The sequence below is a fragment of the Lolium rigidum genome, chromosome 5, assembly GCF_022539505.1.
Source record: "Lolium rigidum isolate FL_2022 chromosome 5, APGP_CSIRO_Lrig_0.1, whole genome shotgun sequence".
Taxonomy (NCBI): domain Eukaryota; kingdom Viridiplantae; phylum Streptophyta; class Magnoliopsida; order Poales; family Poaceae; genus Lolium; species Lolium rigidum.
Genome location: NC_061512.1, coordinates 125,120,753 through 125,136,463, shown reverse-complemented (window position 1 = coordinate 125,136,463; position 15,711 = coordinate 125,120,753). Strand labels below are relative to the sequence as shown.

The following is a 15,711-nucleotide window of genomic DNA, read 5'->3' as shown; positions in this document are numbered from 1 at the left end:
AGAAAAATAATTTCCTCTCATACTAATTAGGGTGTTACTTTTAATTTCTTAGAGAATTAATTTCCTCTCATTATCTTATTACAATTTAATTTCCTTCATGATAGATATATGACCTAGGTTGACCAAAGTCAACCTCTTCATACATATCATTTGAGAAAATGATTTAAATGAGGTTCCATACCTCATGCAATTTAATACTAACATGGGAGTGATTTAATGTCACCAAATAACTCACTATGAGATTATATAGACCATGGTCACTACCTCATGTTGAATTACTTGAGAACAAGATTTAAATGAGAGGGATACCTCTCATATGATTTAACCAAAGTTGTAACTAAGTTAAAAACTACTATTGAGGTGATTTAATATCATCAACAATTCATATGAGACCTACATGACCAGAGTCTCTACCTCATTTTGAATTGTTCATGACAAGATTCAAGTGAGAGAAAAACTCCCATAAGATTTATTAATAGTTTTGGACAATATCTTTGACTAGAAATAGCCATAAAGTCCTTTAATTAAACTAGGCCATGATCATTCAAAGTAAGCATGGCATATTTTTGCAGAAACAATTAGTACAAGTGTAATGTGATTTATAGGAGTTGGAAACAACTCAAAAGCATTTATGGTTGATTTTTTAGAATTATTCTAAGGCAGAAAAGTCCCCGCTTTGTTTATTTTCTCACTTTAATTCTACAATATATATTGGGTTCAATCCAGTGGCATTGTGTAGATAATTTCATAAGGTTTCCAAAAATATTAAATTTTCAAAATTTGGCCTAGTAGATTTGTCCGTATTAGATTTCAAAATTTACATCAGATTATATTATTTCTCTATTTTTCAATTTGGATTTGAAATCGTGGGCTGGCGGGAAAAGCTAACAGGCTGCACCGGGGAGAAAAAGGTGGGCCGGCCCAGTAGCGCGTCCACGCAACGGGCCGACTGACAGCGCGGGGGCCACGCGTCAGTGGGATTTACTTACCGAATCGGTACGCGGCGTGTGGAGCGTTGGATCAGGCGATGATCTGACGGTGGAGAGTTGTCATCGTCGACGGCGAGAAGCAGCGGCAGGCACGGCGGAGGTAGGGGGTCGGAGGGCGTGTCGGAGCTCCGGCGAGCGTAGGAGTGGTGCGCGGCGGTGTTGTCGAAGACGAGGACCTCCCTGGTAGCAGTGGCGTGTCCTGGGGTGGCCTCCCGCTCCGGCGAACTCCGTGTACTGGCGGCGGCGGCGATCTTGCAATTGGAGCAGTGGGGTGGCTAATCGATCAAATTGAGGTGGCGAGGAGAGCTGTGGTGAGGAGAGAAAGCGGATGGCGTGCTCAGTTTGGGGAGCGGAGGGCTCCTTTTATAGTGGCCTCGAGCAGCGGAGGGAGGTCACGGTGACGATGGCGAGGTGGTGCTGCAGGCGATCAACGGCGTGGGCGAGGGCATGGCAGTGTTTAGGCGGGCTCAGGGAGCGTCACGGTGTACTCGGAGCAGTGTTCGGTGGTCAAGAACAGTGGCGCTCGTCACGCGTCTAGGGCTACTGTGGCGGACGTCGTCGTCCTCCTCGACGGTGACCAGGCGCGGCCGAGCTCGTGGTGGTGTCTGACGGCGTCCTGGTGCTGAGGTGAGTCCACGCGAGGGCGCTGATGGCGAGGCGGGGTCGCAGCTGACGGGGTGACGCGGCGTTCTGGCGTGCTCTGGCGTCGCGGCCATGCGCGGCATGGCGTCGCTGGAGCGTTCTGGGCGCGTGGCTGCTGGCGTGTGCACGCGTCGGCTTGACCAAGGGAGGGCAAGGGCTGGTCCAGGAGAGCACGAGGAGCGTCCAGGACATGATGGCACGTTGTTGAGGTGAGAGGGGAGAGGAATGGCATGGGGTGGCCATGCCAAGCCACGGCATGGTCATGCCCGTGTCACTTTGGTCAAGTGGAGGTGCTTGCAAGTGGTGGCATTGATGCAGTGAGGTGAGAGGAGACTCCAGAGCTGCAGAGAGGTCCAGAGTTGGACCAAGTCCAAGGTGAAAACTCAGTATGGGCTGCATTTTTGATCCTGCCTGCAAGGTGTTTGTAGAAATGGCCGGAAGAAAGTTTTTGTTGAATTTTGGCAAACTTTTTGGTGGATCTCCTTCATATAATATTTGAAGTAGATTGGTGGTGGTGGTGGTCAATTTGGTGATGGTTTGCAAGTTTTCAAAAAGTGGGGGAATCTTCTCTTTGTTTCAATGTCATCTCTTGTTCAATTATTTCTGGTCAACCTGGTCAAAGTCAGCACTGGTGGTAAACATCAAAGTTTTTCACCTTGACCTTGTCTTGGATGACATGGAGAGAGTTGGTCAAGTTTGGTTTAGGAAAAGTCAAAACCAGGGGTGCAAATTGGTGAAGAAAATATAAAAGGGTCACATGACCATTATCACATGTATGTTGAATTTGAGATTTTCTTGGATTTGATTCTAGTTTCTTTGATGCATTTGTGTTTGTTTAACTTATATAAGTATTCTCCAAGCAATAGATCAAGCAATGGTTGCCTTTGGTGATGATTTGCAAAATTGGCCTTATGTGTATGTGGGTGAAACTGGGAGTATCTCACTAATTGATTTCTCTCTATTTGTTTTGACTTTTCTTGACTTTAAGGGGATTCTTATTAGTTTAGAAACATTTTCAAACCATTGAAACCATTTCAAATGGTCTTGTTCAAAGATTTGCAAAAATGGCCAATAACGCATAAGAGGTGAGGTGTCAAATTTTATTATTTTTGTAAATTGTTCCCCTTGCTTTACTTGGGCATGGGTTAGGGTCCATATAGGGTTATATTAGGTTTAGAGGTGGTTTCACACCATTTGGTCAAGGTAGAAGTGCATAGGTCAAGATTTGGGGAAATGGCTATGTGTCACATATGCCTCTATGCATATGTGGCATTTGATTTTTAATTTGATTGTTCTTGGCCCATTTGATGTTGTTGAGTGTTGAAATGGTATATAGGAGTGATCCAACCATTCACCATAAGTCTTAGGGTCAAGATCCTCAAATTCACAAATTTGCATTTTACTCTCATATGCCTCTATGGCATTTTTAGTTTCTTTTTAAAATCTTGTGTTTCACTTTGGATTGGTTTTGAGAAGTACTATATAAGGTATATGAAGCTTTTCCAATCCTCTAATTAAAGTTGAAAGGTCTAGGGTAAAGTTTTATAAAAATAGCCATAGGCACATATGTCTCTTTCTTATTTAAATTCTTTTTATTTTATTTTAACTTGGATGGTAAAAAGGGGTGTGAGGTTTAGGGTTTAAGAATATTTCAAAAACTAATTTAAACAAGCAATCATGGCAATAGCACAATAATTAAACAAGATCTCTATGGATCAACTTAATTTAATAAAAGTTTTTGTTGGTTCCAAAAATTTGGAACTAGGGAAATTCATTTTGTTTGTTTTAAAATTTTTGGGATGTTACATACTGTCAGACAAAAGTGGAGTGGGTGTCGTAATAGAGACCCCAAAATCTGCAAGCAACCACCGTAACCAAGTCACCTCAGCAATCAACAAAGCCATAGCCCGCAACTCAGCCTCAACACTCGAACGGAAACCGCGACCTCGTTTCTTCGTCTTCCAAGCAACAAGAGAACCACCAAGAAACACACAGAAGCGAAAGTGAACGATGATCCGTAGGATCACTCGCCCACGTAGCATCCGAATAGCACCGGAGCCGGAGAGAGCTGGAACGGGGAAAGAAAAGGCGACGAGTGATCGTGCCACGAAGGTAACGAAGAACACGGAGGAGATGACTATAGTGAACAAGTGTTAGGAGCTGAGACAAACCGACTCAGAATATGAACAGGATAAGAAATATCAGGACGAGTGACAGCAAGATAAACAAGACTCCCAACAAGATGGCGATAATGGGTGGGATCAGGAAGAGGATCACCATCAGTAGGACGAAGCTTAACATTAAGCTCCATAGGAGTATCAACCGTGCGCTCATCCCCAAGAGCAGCACGAGCAAGAAGATCCTGAATGTACTTTTCCCGGGAGATGGAAAAGCCATCAGAAGTGGATGAAACCTCAATGCCAAGAAAATAACGAAGAGGACCAAGATCAGTCATAAGAAACTGATCCCGAAGACGAGCCTTGACGAAGGAAATATACTCAGGATCATCACCAGTAATGATCATATTATCAACATAGAGAAGAAGAAGAGTACGTCCACGAGAAGAAGTGTGAACGAAAAGTGCTGGATCATGAAGACTAGGAGAGAAACCAACAGCAGTCACCACAGAGGCGAAGCGCTCAAACCAGGCACGAGGGGCCTGTTTGAGACCATAGAGAGAACGTCGAAGACGACAAACCATCCCATCGGGAACAGAATACCCAGGAGGAGGCTACATGTAAACCTCCTCACTCAACTCGCCATTAAGAAAAGCATTCTAAACATCAAGCTGCGAGACAGACCAGCGGCGAACAGAAGCAATAGCAAGAAGGGTACGCACAGTAGTCATATGAGCCACAGGGGCAAAAGTCTCATCATAGTCACAGCCGTGCTCTTGCTGAAAACCACGAGCCACAAGACGCGCTTTATAGCGCTCAAGAGATCCATCATAGCGAGTCTTAATTTTATAGACCCACTTACATGTGATGGGACGAACACCAGAAGGGGGAGAAACAAGATCCCAAGTGCCAGTGCGCTCAAGCGCAGCGATCTCCTCAGCCATGGCAAGCTGCCATTCAGGATGACGCTCGGCATCCCGATAAGAAGTCGGCTCGGAAACGACAGAGAGACCATACTGACTAGGAGAGTAACGAGCTGGAGCACAACGCTGATGAACAGGCCGTGAAGGGGGAAGCTCATCTGCAGAAGACAAGTCATCATAAGAAGAGGAAGAAGGGACAGCATCGGAAGGAGCCGAAGCCGGAGAACGAGGAGTACTAGTTGTACTAGACGAACGAGAGGATGGCGCCGAAGGGGGCGCATCAGAAGTAGGAGGGAGGGGAGGAGGGACAGCAGGGGGTGCATCCGGAAAAAGAAGAAAAGAGATATCATCCACCGGGTAAGTACCCGAGGTGGGGCGAGGATAGAAGGGACGCGTCTCATCAAACGTGACGTCACGAGAGATGCGCATCCGACGACCAATCGGGTCCCAACAGCGATAGCCCTTATGCTCATCACTGTATCCGAGAAAAACACACTCAACAGACTGAGCGGTCAGTTTGGTGTGTTCGCGAGGAGGCAGAAGGACATAGCAGACGCAACCAAATGAACGGAGAGTCGAGTAGTCTGGAGAAACACCAAAGAGACGCTCGAGAGGAATGCCACCCTGTAGAGCAGCGGAAGGCTGAATGTTAATGAGGTGGGCCGACGTAGCAACAGCCTCAGCCCATAAATGTGGCGGAAGAGAAGAAGCAATCATCATAGCACGGGTGGTCTCAAGAAGATGACGATGCTTACGCTCGGCGACGCCATTTTGAGCATGCGCGCCAGGACAAGAAAACTGAGCGAGGGTGCCCTCCTCTGCAAGGACACCACGAAGGTGTTGGGAGATATACTCACCAGCAGAATCAGCACGGAACACGCGAATGGGTGAGGAATACTGAGTGCGGACCATGGCCGCAAAACGCTGATAAATATAGAGCACCTCACTGCGAGAGTGCATGAAAAACACCCAAGTGTACCGTGAAAAATCATCAACGAATAAGATATAGTATCGATGGCCCCCTTTCGAAGCGAAGGGAGCCGGACCCCAAACATCTGAATGGACTAAATCGTACGGTCGCTGAGAGACAGAGACACTAGTAGGATAAGGAAGTTGAATCTGTTTGCCTAACCTACAGCCCTGACAGTGTAACGACCCATCTCCAGAGATAGACCCTAGAAGGCCACGATGAACCAAAGACGACAGGCGAGAGTCACAAAGGTGACCAAGACGATGATGCCACTGCTGAAAAGAGCCGGTGACAGAGGCAACAACCGGAGGAGAACTGGCGCATGGAGTGGCAGCGGAAGGAACACGAAGTCGGTCTAACTCCCAAAGCCCCGGAGACTTACGGCTACGAGGGCCAGCTCCAACCAGGGCTCGTGTGTGACGATCCCGAACCGCACAAGACTCGAGCGTCAAGAATGACGCGACAACCGGAATCGGTGAGCCGGCTAGCGAGAAAAGGTTCATCTGAAGGCGAGGAACATGAGAAACATCAGGGACAGAGAAAGAGGGAGTAGAAAGGGTGCCTCTACTAGAAACAGGAATAGAGGTACCATCAGCCGTGACAACACGGACATGAGAAATAAGAGACCGAAGAGCAGACATAATAGAAGACTCAGAGGTCATATGAAAGGAAGCTCCAGAATCCAGATACCACGGGGACGTACCTGACTGTGTAGAAACCGGTGGTCGCGCAGTGCCTGAAGAGCCGGCCACGCGTAACCAGCAGCACCCGGCGAGGAAGAGTCCGTAGTAGCGAGCGGACCACGAAGACCCCCGAGAATGTCCCGATCGTAGAGTGCAACCGCAGAAGATCCCGAAGAGCCGGCCCGCCGACGATCCTGGAACTGCTGACGTAAACTGGGATCCCGCGTCCAACAGGTGGAGGAAGTGTGGCCAACCTTGCCACAGTAGGTGCAATGAGGACGAGGGCAAAGACTCGGACCGCGAGGCTACTGACGTAAACTGGAATCCCAAGCATCAAGCAGGCGGTGAAGCTGTGCTATCTCATGCGCAGAGAGGGGTGCGACTGGAGAGGTCGACGTACAATCAGGTCCCGACGAGGAGCTATCACCCACACGCACAGAGGCCACCAAAGGGGGTGACGGAGAGCAACACGCCGATGAAGACAGAGTTGGCAAAGCGCAGTCATAACCACGTGAAGAGGCCGCGAAAGTCGATGTAGAGAGGCAGGCCGACGTAGACGGAGTCGACGAAGCGCGGCCATAACCGCGGGAAGAGGCCGCAAAAGTCGATGTAGAGCGGAGGGCCGACGTAGACGACGTCGGCGAAGCGCAGGCAGAGCTGCATGAAGAGGCCGCAAAAGTCGGTGAAGCGCGGGCAGAGTCGCGGGAAGAGGCTGCAAACGGCGACGAAGAATGGCTAGCCATCATACACGGAGGCAGCGGACAAATACCAAGTACCGAAGGGAGGCCCAAAGATAAGGCGGGATCAGCGGAAGAAGACATCGGGTAACAGCAGCCGACGACAGTAATTTTTTTTTTCTCAGCTGGAAGTCAACACACGGCCACGCGCAAAGAGATCGAACCAATCTCAGCACACGCGGGCCGATCGGCAGGGGAAGAGATGCACACGGCAGCCAGGGAGATCGGGTCAACGAACTGGCCAAATCAGAGACATCACGGGCCAGCAGAGACCACGGGCCAGCAGGGGGCGAACGGGGCGCGGGCGACGGCCTGGCGGGCGACGGCCTGGCGGAAGACGGGCGACGACCTGGCGAGAGGCGGGCTCGACAGATCGAGGCGTGGGAAGGCTCGGGGCGACGGAGAGCAGCAGACGGAGTCGGGCAGGCGTCGGGCGGGCGTCGGACGGAGAGCAGAGAAGCCACGCGTGAATCGAGGGCGACGGAGAGCAGCCAGGAAGATCGGCCAGGAGCAGCACGGATCGGGAGCGATGGGGTCGGGCAGGGAGATCGGCTACGCGCGGATCATGCGCGGGACAGGCGGGCGTTGGGCAGGGAGCAACACGGATCAGGCGGGCGTCGGGCAGGGAGATCGGCGCAAGCAGATGAGCAGAGATGAGCAAGGGAGAGAGAAACTGGATTGGCCGGAACAAGCTTGAACGTTGGCCGTACGGACTAGAGGAGGAGGACCAATTTTTGCTCTGATACCATGTTAAAGCAATATGCTTGTTGTATTACCAGGGGGCCAAAGGCCACAATATATATTACATGTACAGGTGTACATATGCAGAAAGCCCCCTAACATATGAGGAAACTATAATATACAGATATATACATCTAACAATTACATCACCACAGCCAACAAGCTAACCCTCACACAGCCAAAAGGGAACAAATCCTAATGCATCTTGCAACCAACGGATCAGCCCTCCGTGATCATCAACCTATCAGGTGTCGGTGCAGCCGATGCATTTGAAGCAGCATTTGCACTACAGGAATGGGGCTATATGCCGAGGGCCGGGAACCCTCGGCGTAGCATGCTTTGGCCCTCGGCGTAGGCTATGCCGAGGGCCGCCCTCGGCATAGCTCCTCGGCGTGTAAGTCCCTCGGCAAAGGCACTATCGCCGTCGGCGTAGCCCGGCCCTCGGCGTAGCACGCTACGCCGACGGCAAAACCCTCGGCATAGACTTTTAAAAAATTCAAATTTCCCGTTTCCAAAAAAATTCAAAAAAAAAATTCGAATTTTTTTTTTCTACATGCCGACGGCAAAACCCTAGGCATAGACTTCTAAAATTTTTAAAATTTTAATTTCTTTTACACAATTTTTTTCCTTTTTTTCCTTTTTTTTACTTGTTTATGTTTCACCCAATACACTTTTAACTCTAACTACACTTAATCTTATGTCAAATTACAATCATGGTTAAACTTCCCAGTCGGTCACCCATCCTCACACTACTCCAAATTCTCAAGCACGCTTAACTTCTTGGTTCCATTCGGATGAGCTTCCATTATAGAATTGACACCTCTTGCCGATAATAATAGCATATCAACCCTATTAACCCTTGAACCGTGATGCACACTTCTTAATTTTTGAATCCCAAACAATTACTTAAGTAGACAACAATGAATATATATAAGTAATAATAATATTGAATTCAAATAAAAATAAAATGATTTTATTTTTGGTCTTTTTTCTATTTAATATTGAATAATTAATATCTTTAAATCGGAAAATCAAAATTCCACAAATAATATGTCTAAATCGATCAGAAAAATGAGAGGAATCTAAATATAACATACATATCATCATTTGAACCTACAAATTATAGGAATCCAAATATGACGCCCAATTTGCCATGTGGCCAAAACAGCCCCCTCGCGAGATGCGAAATGGCCGTATCGGGCGGGCTGGTGCACCGTTCGCCAACACGCTAAACGGACAAAAATTAGCACATAAAGTGATGTGTTATAGACATAAAAACATTTTTTGCGGAATTTATTGAGCGACGGAAAGTGTACCCCTAGTTCAAATCCGGTCTGTTTCCAGCGGATTCGGCGGGACACCGCAGGAAGCCGCATGGATTCCCAGATAGCTAGCGCGCACATATGAAATGTGATATGTGGTGCGAAGGCGGTGTCCTACCACTACGCGGAGGTCTCGCGCAATACTAAAATGTGCCCCATGTAGCTGCTTCACAAAATAAACCCGTTTTGGCACCCCGAAAATGAAAAAACCATCACCCATCGGTCGGATTGGAAATCCGCTCCCGGGGCCTTGCTTCCCATCCTGTGGACCACGCCACATGCCAAATATGGCCTCGTTCAGACAAACTTTGCGGTGTCACCGGCCGTTTCCTACTCATCTGCCCTAAAAGCCATATAACTCCGGACGTGATAGTCACGTTTGTGAAGGGTTTTCCAAAAAAAATTGTCGTATCCTAATTCCAACTTTTGGAGTGGTTACTAGAACACATAAAATGACGCCATGCGGCTCCGCGGGATTTTCTGACTTTGTTTAAATTGTCATTTGGAAAAAACGGGCACCCACGGAGATGCGGTATGTCCGTACCGGGCGCGCTGGTGCACCCGTTTACCATCGCGCTAAACGGACAAAAATTGGCACATAAATTGATATGTCATAGACCTAAAAACATTTTTTGCGGAATTTATTGAGCGACGGAAAGTGTAGCCCTAGTTCAAATCCGGTCACTTTCCGAGCGGATTCGGCGGGACACCGCAGGAAGCCGCATGGATTCCCAGATAGCTAGCGCGCACATATGGCATGTGATATGTGGTGCTAAGGCGGTGTCCTACCACTACGCAGAGGTCTCGCGCAATACTAAAATGCGACTTATCTAGTTCCTTACAAAAAAAAACCCGTTTTGGCACCCCGAAAATGAAAAAACCATTACCCATGGGTCGGATTGGAAATCCGCTCCCGGGGCCTTGCTTCCCATCCCAGGGACCACGCACGTGCCAAATATGGCCTCGTTCCGACAAACTATGCGGTGTCACGGGCCGTTTCCTACTCATTTGACCTAAAAGCCATAGAACTCCGGACGTGATAGCCCTGTTTGTGAAGGGTTTTCCAAAATAATTGCCGTATCCTAATTCCGACTTTTGGAGTGGTTACTAGGACACATAAAATGACGCCATGCGGCTCCGCGGGATTTTCTGACTTTGTTTAGATTGTCATTTGGCCAAAAGGGGCCCCCACGGAGATGCGGTATGGCCGTACCGGGCGCGCTGGTGCACCCGTTTACCATCGCGCTAAACGGACAAAAATTATCACATAAACTGATATGTCATAGACCTAAAAACAATTTTTGCGGAATTTATTGAGCGACGGAAAGTGTACCCCTAGTTAAAATCCGGTCAGTTTCCAGCGGATTCGGCGGGACACCGCAGGAAGCCGCATGGATTCCCAGATAGCTAGCGCGCACATATGGCATGTGATATATGGTGCGAAGGCGGTGTCCTACCACTACGCAGAGGTCTCGCGCAATACTAAAATGCGCCCCATGTAGTTCCTTCACAAAAAAACCTGTTTTGGCACCCCGAAAATGAAAAAACCATCGCCCATGGGTCGGATTGGAAATGCGCTCCCGGGGCATTGCTTCCCATCTCATGGACCACGCACGTGCCAAATATGGTCTCGTTCCGACAAACTATGCGGTGTCACGGGCCGTTTCCTACTCATTGCCCTAAAAGCCATAGAAATCCGGACTTGATAGCCCTGTTCGTGAAGGGTTTTCCAAAATAATTGTCGTATCCCAATTCCATCTTTTGGAGTGGTTACTAGGACACATAAAATGATGTCATGCGGCTCCGCGAGATTTTCCGACTTCGTTTAAATTTCCATCCGGCTAAAACGGGAACCCGAGAACATATAAGAAAGTGATTGAATTGTTTCTATGTTAACATGTTATTCTACATGATTCAAATATGCATGATTTTGACATAAACGGATAGAGGATGTTTTTCTGAACATTTTGATACCTCATACGCATTTTTCTGACATCATATGAATTAGTTATGATTTTTACAAAATTAGACAAATTTGAAAAATAGCCTACGCCGAGGGTGGCCGTCGGCGTAGCCCTGTCTACGCCTAGGGCCAAAGATATGCCGAGGGCTGCCCTCGGCGTAGAGGTCGCTACGCCGACGGCCACGTTTTGCCGAGTGTTGAAAGGGCAGGCTGGCCTGGCCGGGCCATACGCCGACGGCCCTGACTTTTGGCCGTCGGCGTATAGCCTGGCCCTCGGCATAGCCTCCCATTCCTGTAGTGTTGCCATGAAACACGCCAGGTCGGACGCCCTTCCCATCAGCTGATCCGCCCTGCCCCTGACCTCCTCTGCCTCCATAGCATTGTACAGACCTGCCCAAAAACGGAGAAACGAATACATGCAAAAAAATAGTTACCACAGGGGATCTCACAGTTTTTTCTCGAAAGTGATCTGGTTCCTTACATTACAAACTGCCTAGCAAAACCCTGCCAACACAAGCATATGATATTTTTCCCCATGAGGGAAGAAAACATGCAACCAGGTAATACTTTGCCAGAGAGTTTTGGGACAACCATGAGCATTTAAAACAGACCCAACCACACCCCATATTATTTTAGCATGCGAACAGGTGTTTCACTCATGTTCATTGCAAAAAAAGAACAGATGGGTGAACCAGGCCAATTCCTTTTCTTGAGATTATCTCTAGTAAAAATAACATTCTGAGAAAACTTTTAATCTTATTAAGAGGCAACTTTGCATCCCAGATCCATTTATTATTAGAACCAAACACATCCTTTTCCAATAAACAGTAAAAGCATTTGGTGGTAAAACGCCCACTTGTATTAAGCATCCACACCATGCCTAGAAGATATGCAAGACGCATCCTTCCTCTCCGCAAAAGGAGATAACAACGTGATTATTTGTGCATTTTTCTATTACGAAATAAATTCAGCACATATTTCCTTATTTGCAAACGTAGAACCGGCAGTGTAGCATCCATGATTCAATTGAGTAATAACAGGCCTAAAAGGATTAACTTACTGTACATATAAGATCGGGAAATATACCGCACATTGCTTCTGCTACTGCTGCGAGAACTACACCGCTCAACAAGAGTTCTCCATCAGGAACAACTGCTCCAGCTTCGGCGGCTGCACCGAAAGCTCTGGTTCCACCGACAAAAACGTGGATACACGAGGACACCACCAGTTCCCTGTGCATGCAGGCGTTCCTTGGGTCGTCACTTCTGGAAACAACTCTAGCTCTTGTAGCCTTTCTTGCCCGATCTGCTCGTAATGCTCGGAGCACCTCTCTGGCACAAGGTAGGGAGTGATATGACATACCAATCTGAGAGGCGCAGATGTGTCTGACGAGTCCTTCTGCGGCATGGTGAAGTACACGGCGTCGACTCGAACTATAGGCAACGGCAGCCGCATACCGTCACCAGCAGCAAATCCCCTGTCCGTGGAATCACGGTGACACCTCCATGCCATGGAGGCGCACCGCCTTGGCACAGACGATGCTTCGAAATAGCTCGTTTCCTGCGGTGGTAGCACCTCTTTGACTAAATCCCTTGTGGTCACAGAGGCAGCAACAAATTGGGGAGGCAAGAGCTGCAAGGCAGACATGATGATGTCCAAGATGTCGATGTTCTCAAACAGCTGGAACACCACAAAGAGTTTCACATTCTTCTCCCACACCGTAGTGTCGTCGTAGGAGAGGAACAGAACAATCTCCTTCGGCCCGCCGGTTTCGCCATCGCATGGATGAAGCAAGAGGATGGTATCCCGGGTGCCCATCCGATGGGAGAACTCAAGTGTCTTTCCTGCAATCAGTGGCTCCACGGGAACTTTGAAGGACACCATCAGGCTCCTCGGACGGCCTCCAAACTGGACGTACCGGAAGAACTCATCGGCGACGTGTGCCAGCCTCTCGAACCTCCGCACCGTCGCGTCGCTCGGACCGTCTTCCTCCTTCCCGCGGCGAAAAGGCAAGAAGCGCGTCGCCGCTCGGGTGATCCGCTTACGAACAGAATCAGCCTGTTGCCTTGCAGCTCCATCGTTCTGCCTGTGCTCCGTGGATCTCCTTCTGTGAGCGCGCAAGATGTCATCGCCTTCCTTGGCTGCACGCTTTAATCTCGCCCTCCAGTCGATCAATGGCTGGTGGAGTATCAGCCAATCTTCAGAGACGGCAACAACGCTGTGGATCTTCAGCACTGCAAACTCCAATCTCTCAGCGTTGTCTTCTGGGCTCCCATGGTCTCTAGTGTTACCCGATAGGATAGCGAAAATCCTGCTTACAGACTCGCTTGCAACTGCAGATCCTATTATTTCGGCCATGGATCTTCCTCTGGTAAATCAAATCTAAGCTTCTACTCTTTGTGATGCTGTGATGACACTTGTTTCTTTGCGTGAGAAAATTGCTCAGCGTGTTGAACTGGTAGGTGCTAGGAAATGCTTACCAGAAAGTCTTCACTTCTCTGTTCTGATAAAGAAAGTTATGAAACTTGTGCCTTACCAAAATTAAGCTGAAAGCGACCCCGAGAAGATGAGGACATTCACCATCCTTCGAGAAATGTGTCTTCTGGCACAGTACTCTCCCTCAAGTTCCTTCTTACAACGTGTATTTGCTTTTTGAAAATTCAGACTTGTGACCAAATTAATAGAATAATATTGATATCTGAAATGCTAAATAAATAAAATATAAAATGATATTATGATGAATCTAATGATACTGGTTTTTATTGTGGTTGTTGATGATTCTTTCTAGACAATTGGTCCAGGAAATTTTGTCTTTTTTTTTAAATATACCTTGTAAGGAGTAACGGGAGTGGTTTAGAAGATGATAGTTTTTGGTACACCTTGCAACCCAGCGAGAACAATACACAGTTACACACACAGAAAAAGTTTTGAACATTCAGAAAGTTAAGAAAAAATAAATTACGAAAAATTCAATAAATAAATAAAAGGTATAATTCAATGAAAAGAAAAGGGATTAAAACTCATGACCATGTTGATAGAAATGATTCTAAAGACCAATGAATCGTGCAACTCCTTTTACTTTTCACCCCCAAGGGCCCTCGTGCGAAAATTAAAAGACTCATCTATTTTATAAAAGGCATTTTATTACTTAAAAAAAATTAAGCATTACATCCAGCCTCTACATAACAAAGATGCACACAACCGTTCGAGTATTAAGTCTGAAACAAAAAGTACTTATAAAGAAGACAAAGAGAGCCAACTAGATTAAGCTTCATTGGCTTCAATCCGCCGATTATGCAGCCACCCATGTTGAAAAATAAACTCGTCCGCATTCTCCAACCGTGTAGACACCTACGTAAAGAGATCTCCGTCCTCCAATCGTTGAGGTGGACTCATAGCTTCAATTGTTAGATTGATCTCTCTCCCGAGTGGGCCCAACGGCCCACCGGGCCCCTTTTGACCTGCGCCCTGATCGGGGGCGCCCAACCCGTTATGGTTGGTGGGCCCTTGTCGCCAGCGCTATAAAGGGAGGTGAGAGCCGGCGGCTCGCAGTACGAGGTTCACCACTTTTGTCGTACGCCCCACCAACATACCAATCCGATCTAGGGTTAGCGCTGTGCCGACGGGAAGCTCCACTGCCGCCACCGCTCACCCACGCTGTCGCCACCGCCACCATGTCGACTCCATCCGGTTCCTCCTCGAAGGGAGAAGGTATGCCTCCCACTCCCTCTCGTCCTCTCTTAGATCCGAAGTTATACCCACAGATATAGTACCTACCCGAACAGATGCTACCCTAGTTGATCCACGGTTTTAACATTGGTATCATAGCGTAGTTAGTGTGTTGATCTCGTGCTTTTCGGGTAGAAAAGAAACAGGAAAAGAAACCCTAATCATCCCTCCGACCAAATAAAAGTGCAACCGACCGAGGCCCACAGGCTCTCCGGCAAAGTCAACGCCACCGCATGGCCGCGCCGCTCCTCTCGTTCCCGATGCGCATCGGCATGCCGAGGCATCGGGAAGAAGAGCAACACCTCTTGCTGCTGATGCTGCGAGACGGGGCAAAGAAAAGTGCAAAGCTCTTACCGCCCTTACCGTGTTGCGGCTGCTGCTCGACGGGAAGTTGTGCGGCGTCAGAGGGAAAGGAAACCACCTCTGCACCTTTTGACGGTGGTGCGCCCACCCTCGGGTGCACGCACCGTCGGCAAGGGGACATGGGGTGCTCGCCGCTCGTTCCCGCCGTGGACTGCCTCCGGGTTTTGGCCGCCGGGTTCAGGTGGTGGTGAAAAGAAAAGAAAGGGGAGGGGCTTGTCCCCGCCCACCTGCTGCGCACACGCGCGATCAGCCGCCCCCAGCTGCCAGAGAGAAAGAGTGAAGAGAGCGCCGCCGGCCGTCGCAAGGAAGCAGCGAGCGCGCGCGGTCTCTCTCCCACCGCTGAAAGGGAAGAGACACAGAGCCCCACGGGGGAAAATGCATCTAGGGTTAGGGTTTTCTAGCCAATCGGCCAGTTATATACGTCTCGATCTTGATGCTCGACCGTCGGATTCAATCCGACGGCCAGGAGCGTGCGGCGCTGGCTGGCCGCGTGCGCTCCATGGCTGGTCCGTGTGGAGGCAGCGCGTGGGCC

General features: G+C 48.6%; 1 protein-coding gene across 1 annotated transcript; it reads right to left on the bottom strand.

Annotated features, from left to right (window-relative positions):
• Positions 1–12,096: 12,096 nt before the first annotated feature.
• LOC124655535 lies at positions 12,097–13,576 on the bottom strand. Its single transcript, XM_047194411.1, has one exon. It carries the CDS (start codon positions 13,443–13,445, stop codon positions 12,213–12,215), a length of 1,233 nt encoding a protein of 410 aa, XP_047050367.1. The 5' UTR covers positions 13,446–13,576; the 3' UTR covers positions 12,097–12,212.
• Positions 13,577–15,711: the final 2,135 nt, after the last annotated feature.

Coding starts and splice junctions, on each gene's coding strand:
- LOC124655535 (XM_047194411.1), bottom strand. CDS start 13,445: ATGGCCGAAATAATAGGATCTGCAGTTGCAAGCGAGTCTGTAAGCAGG.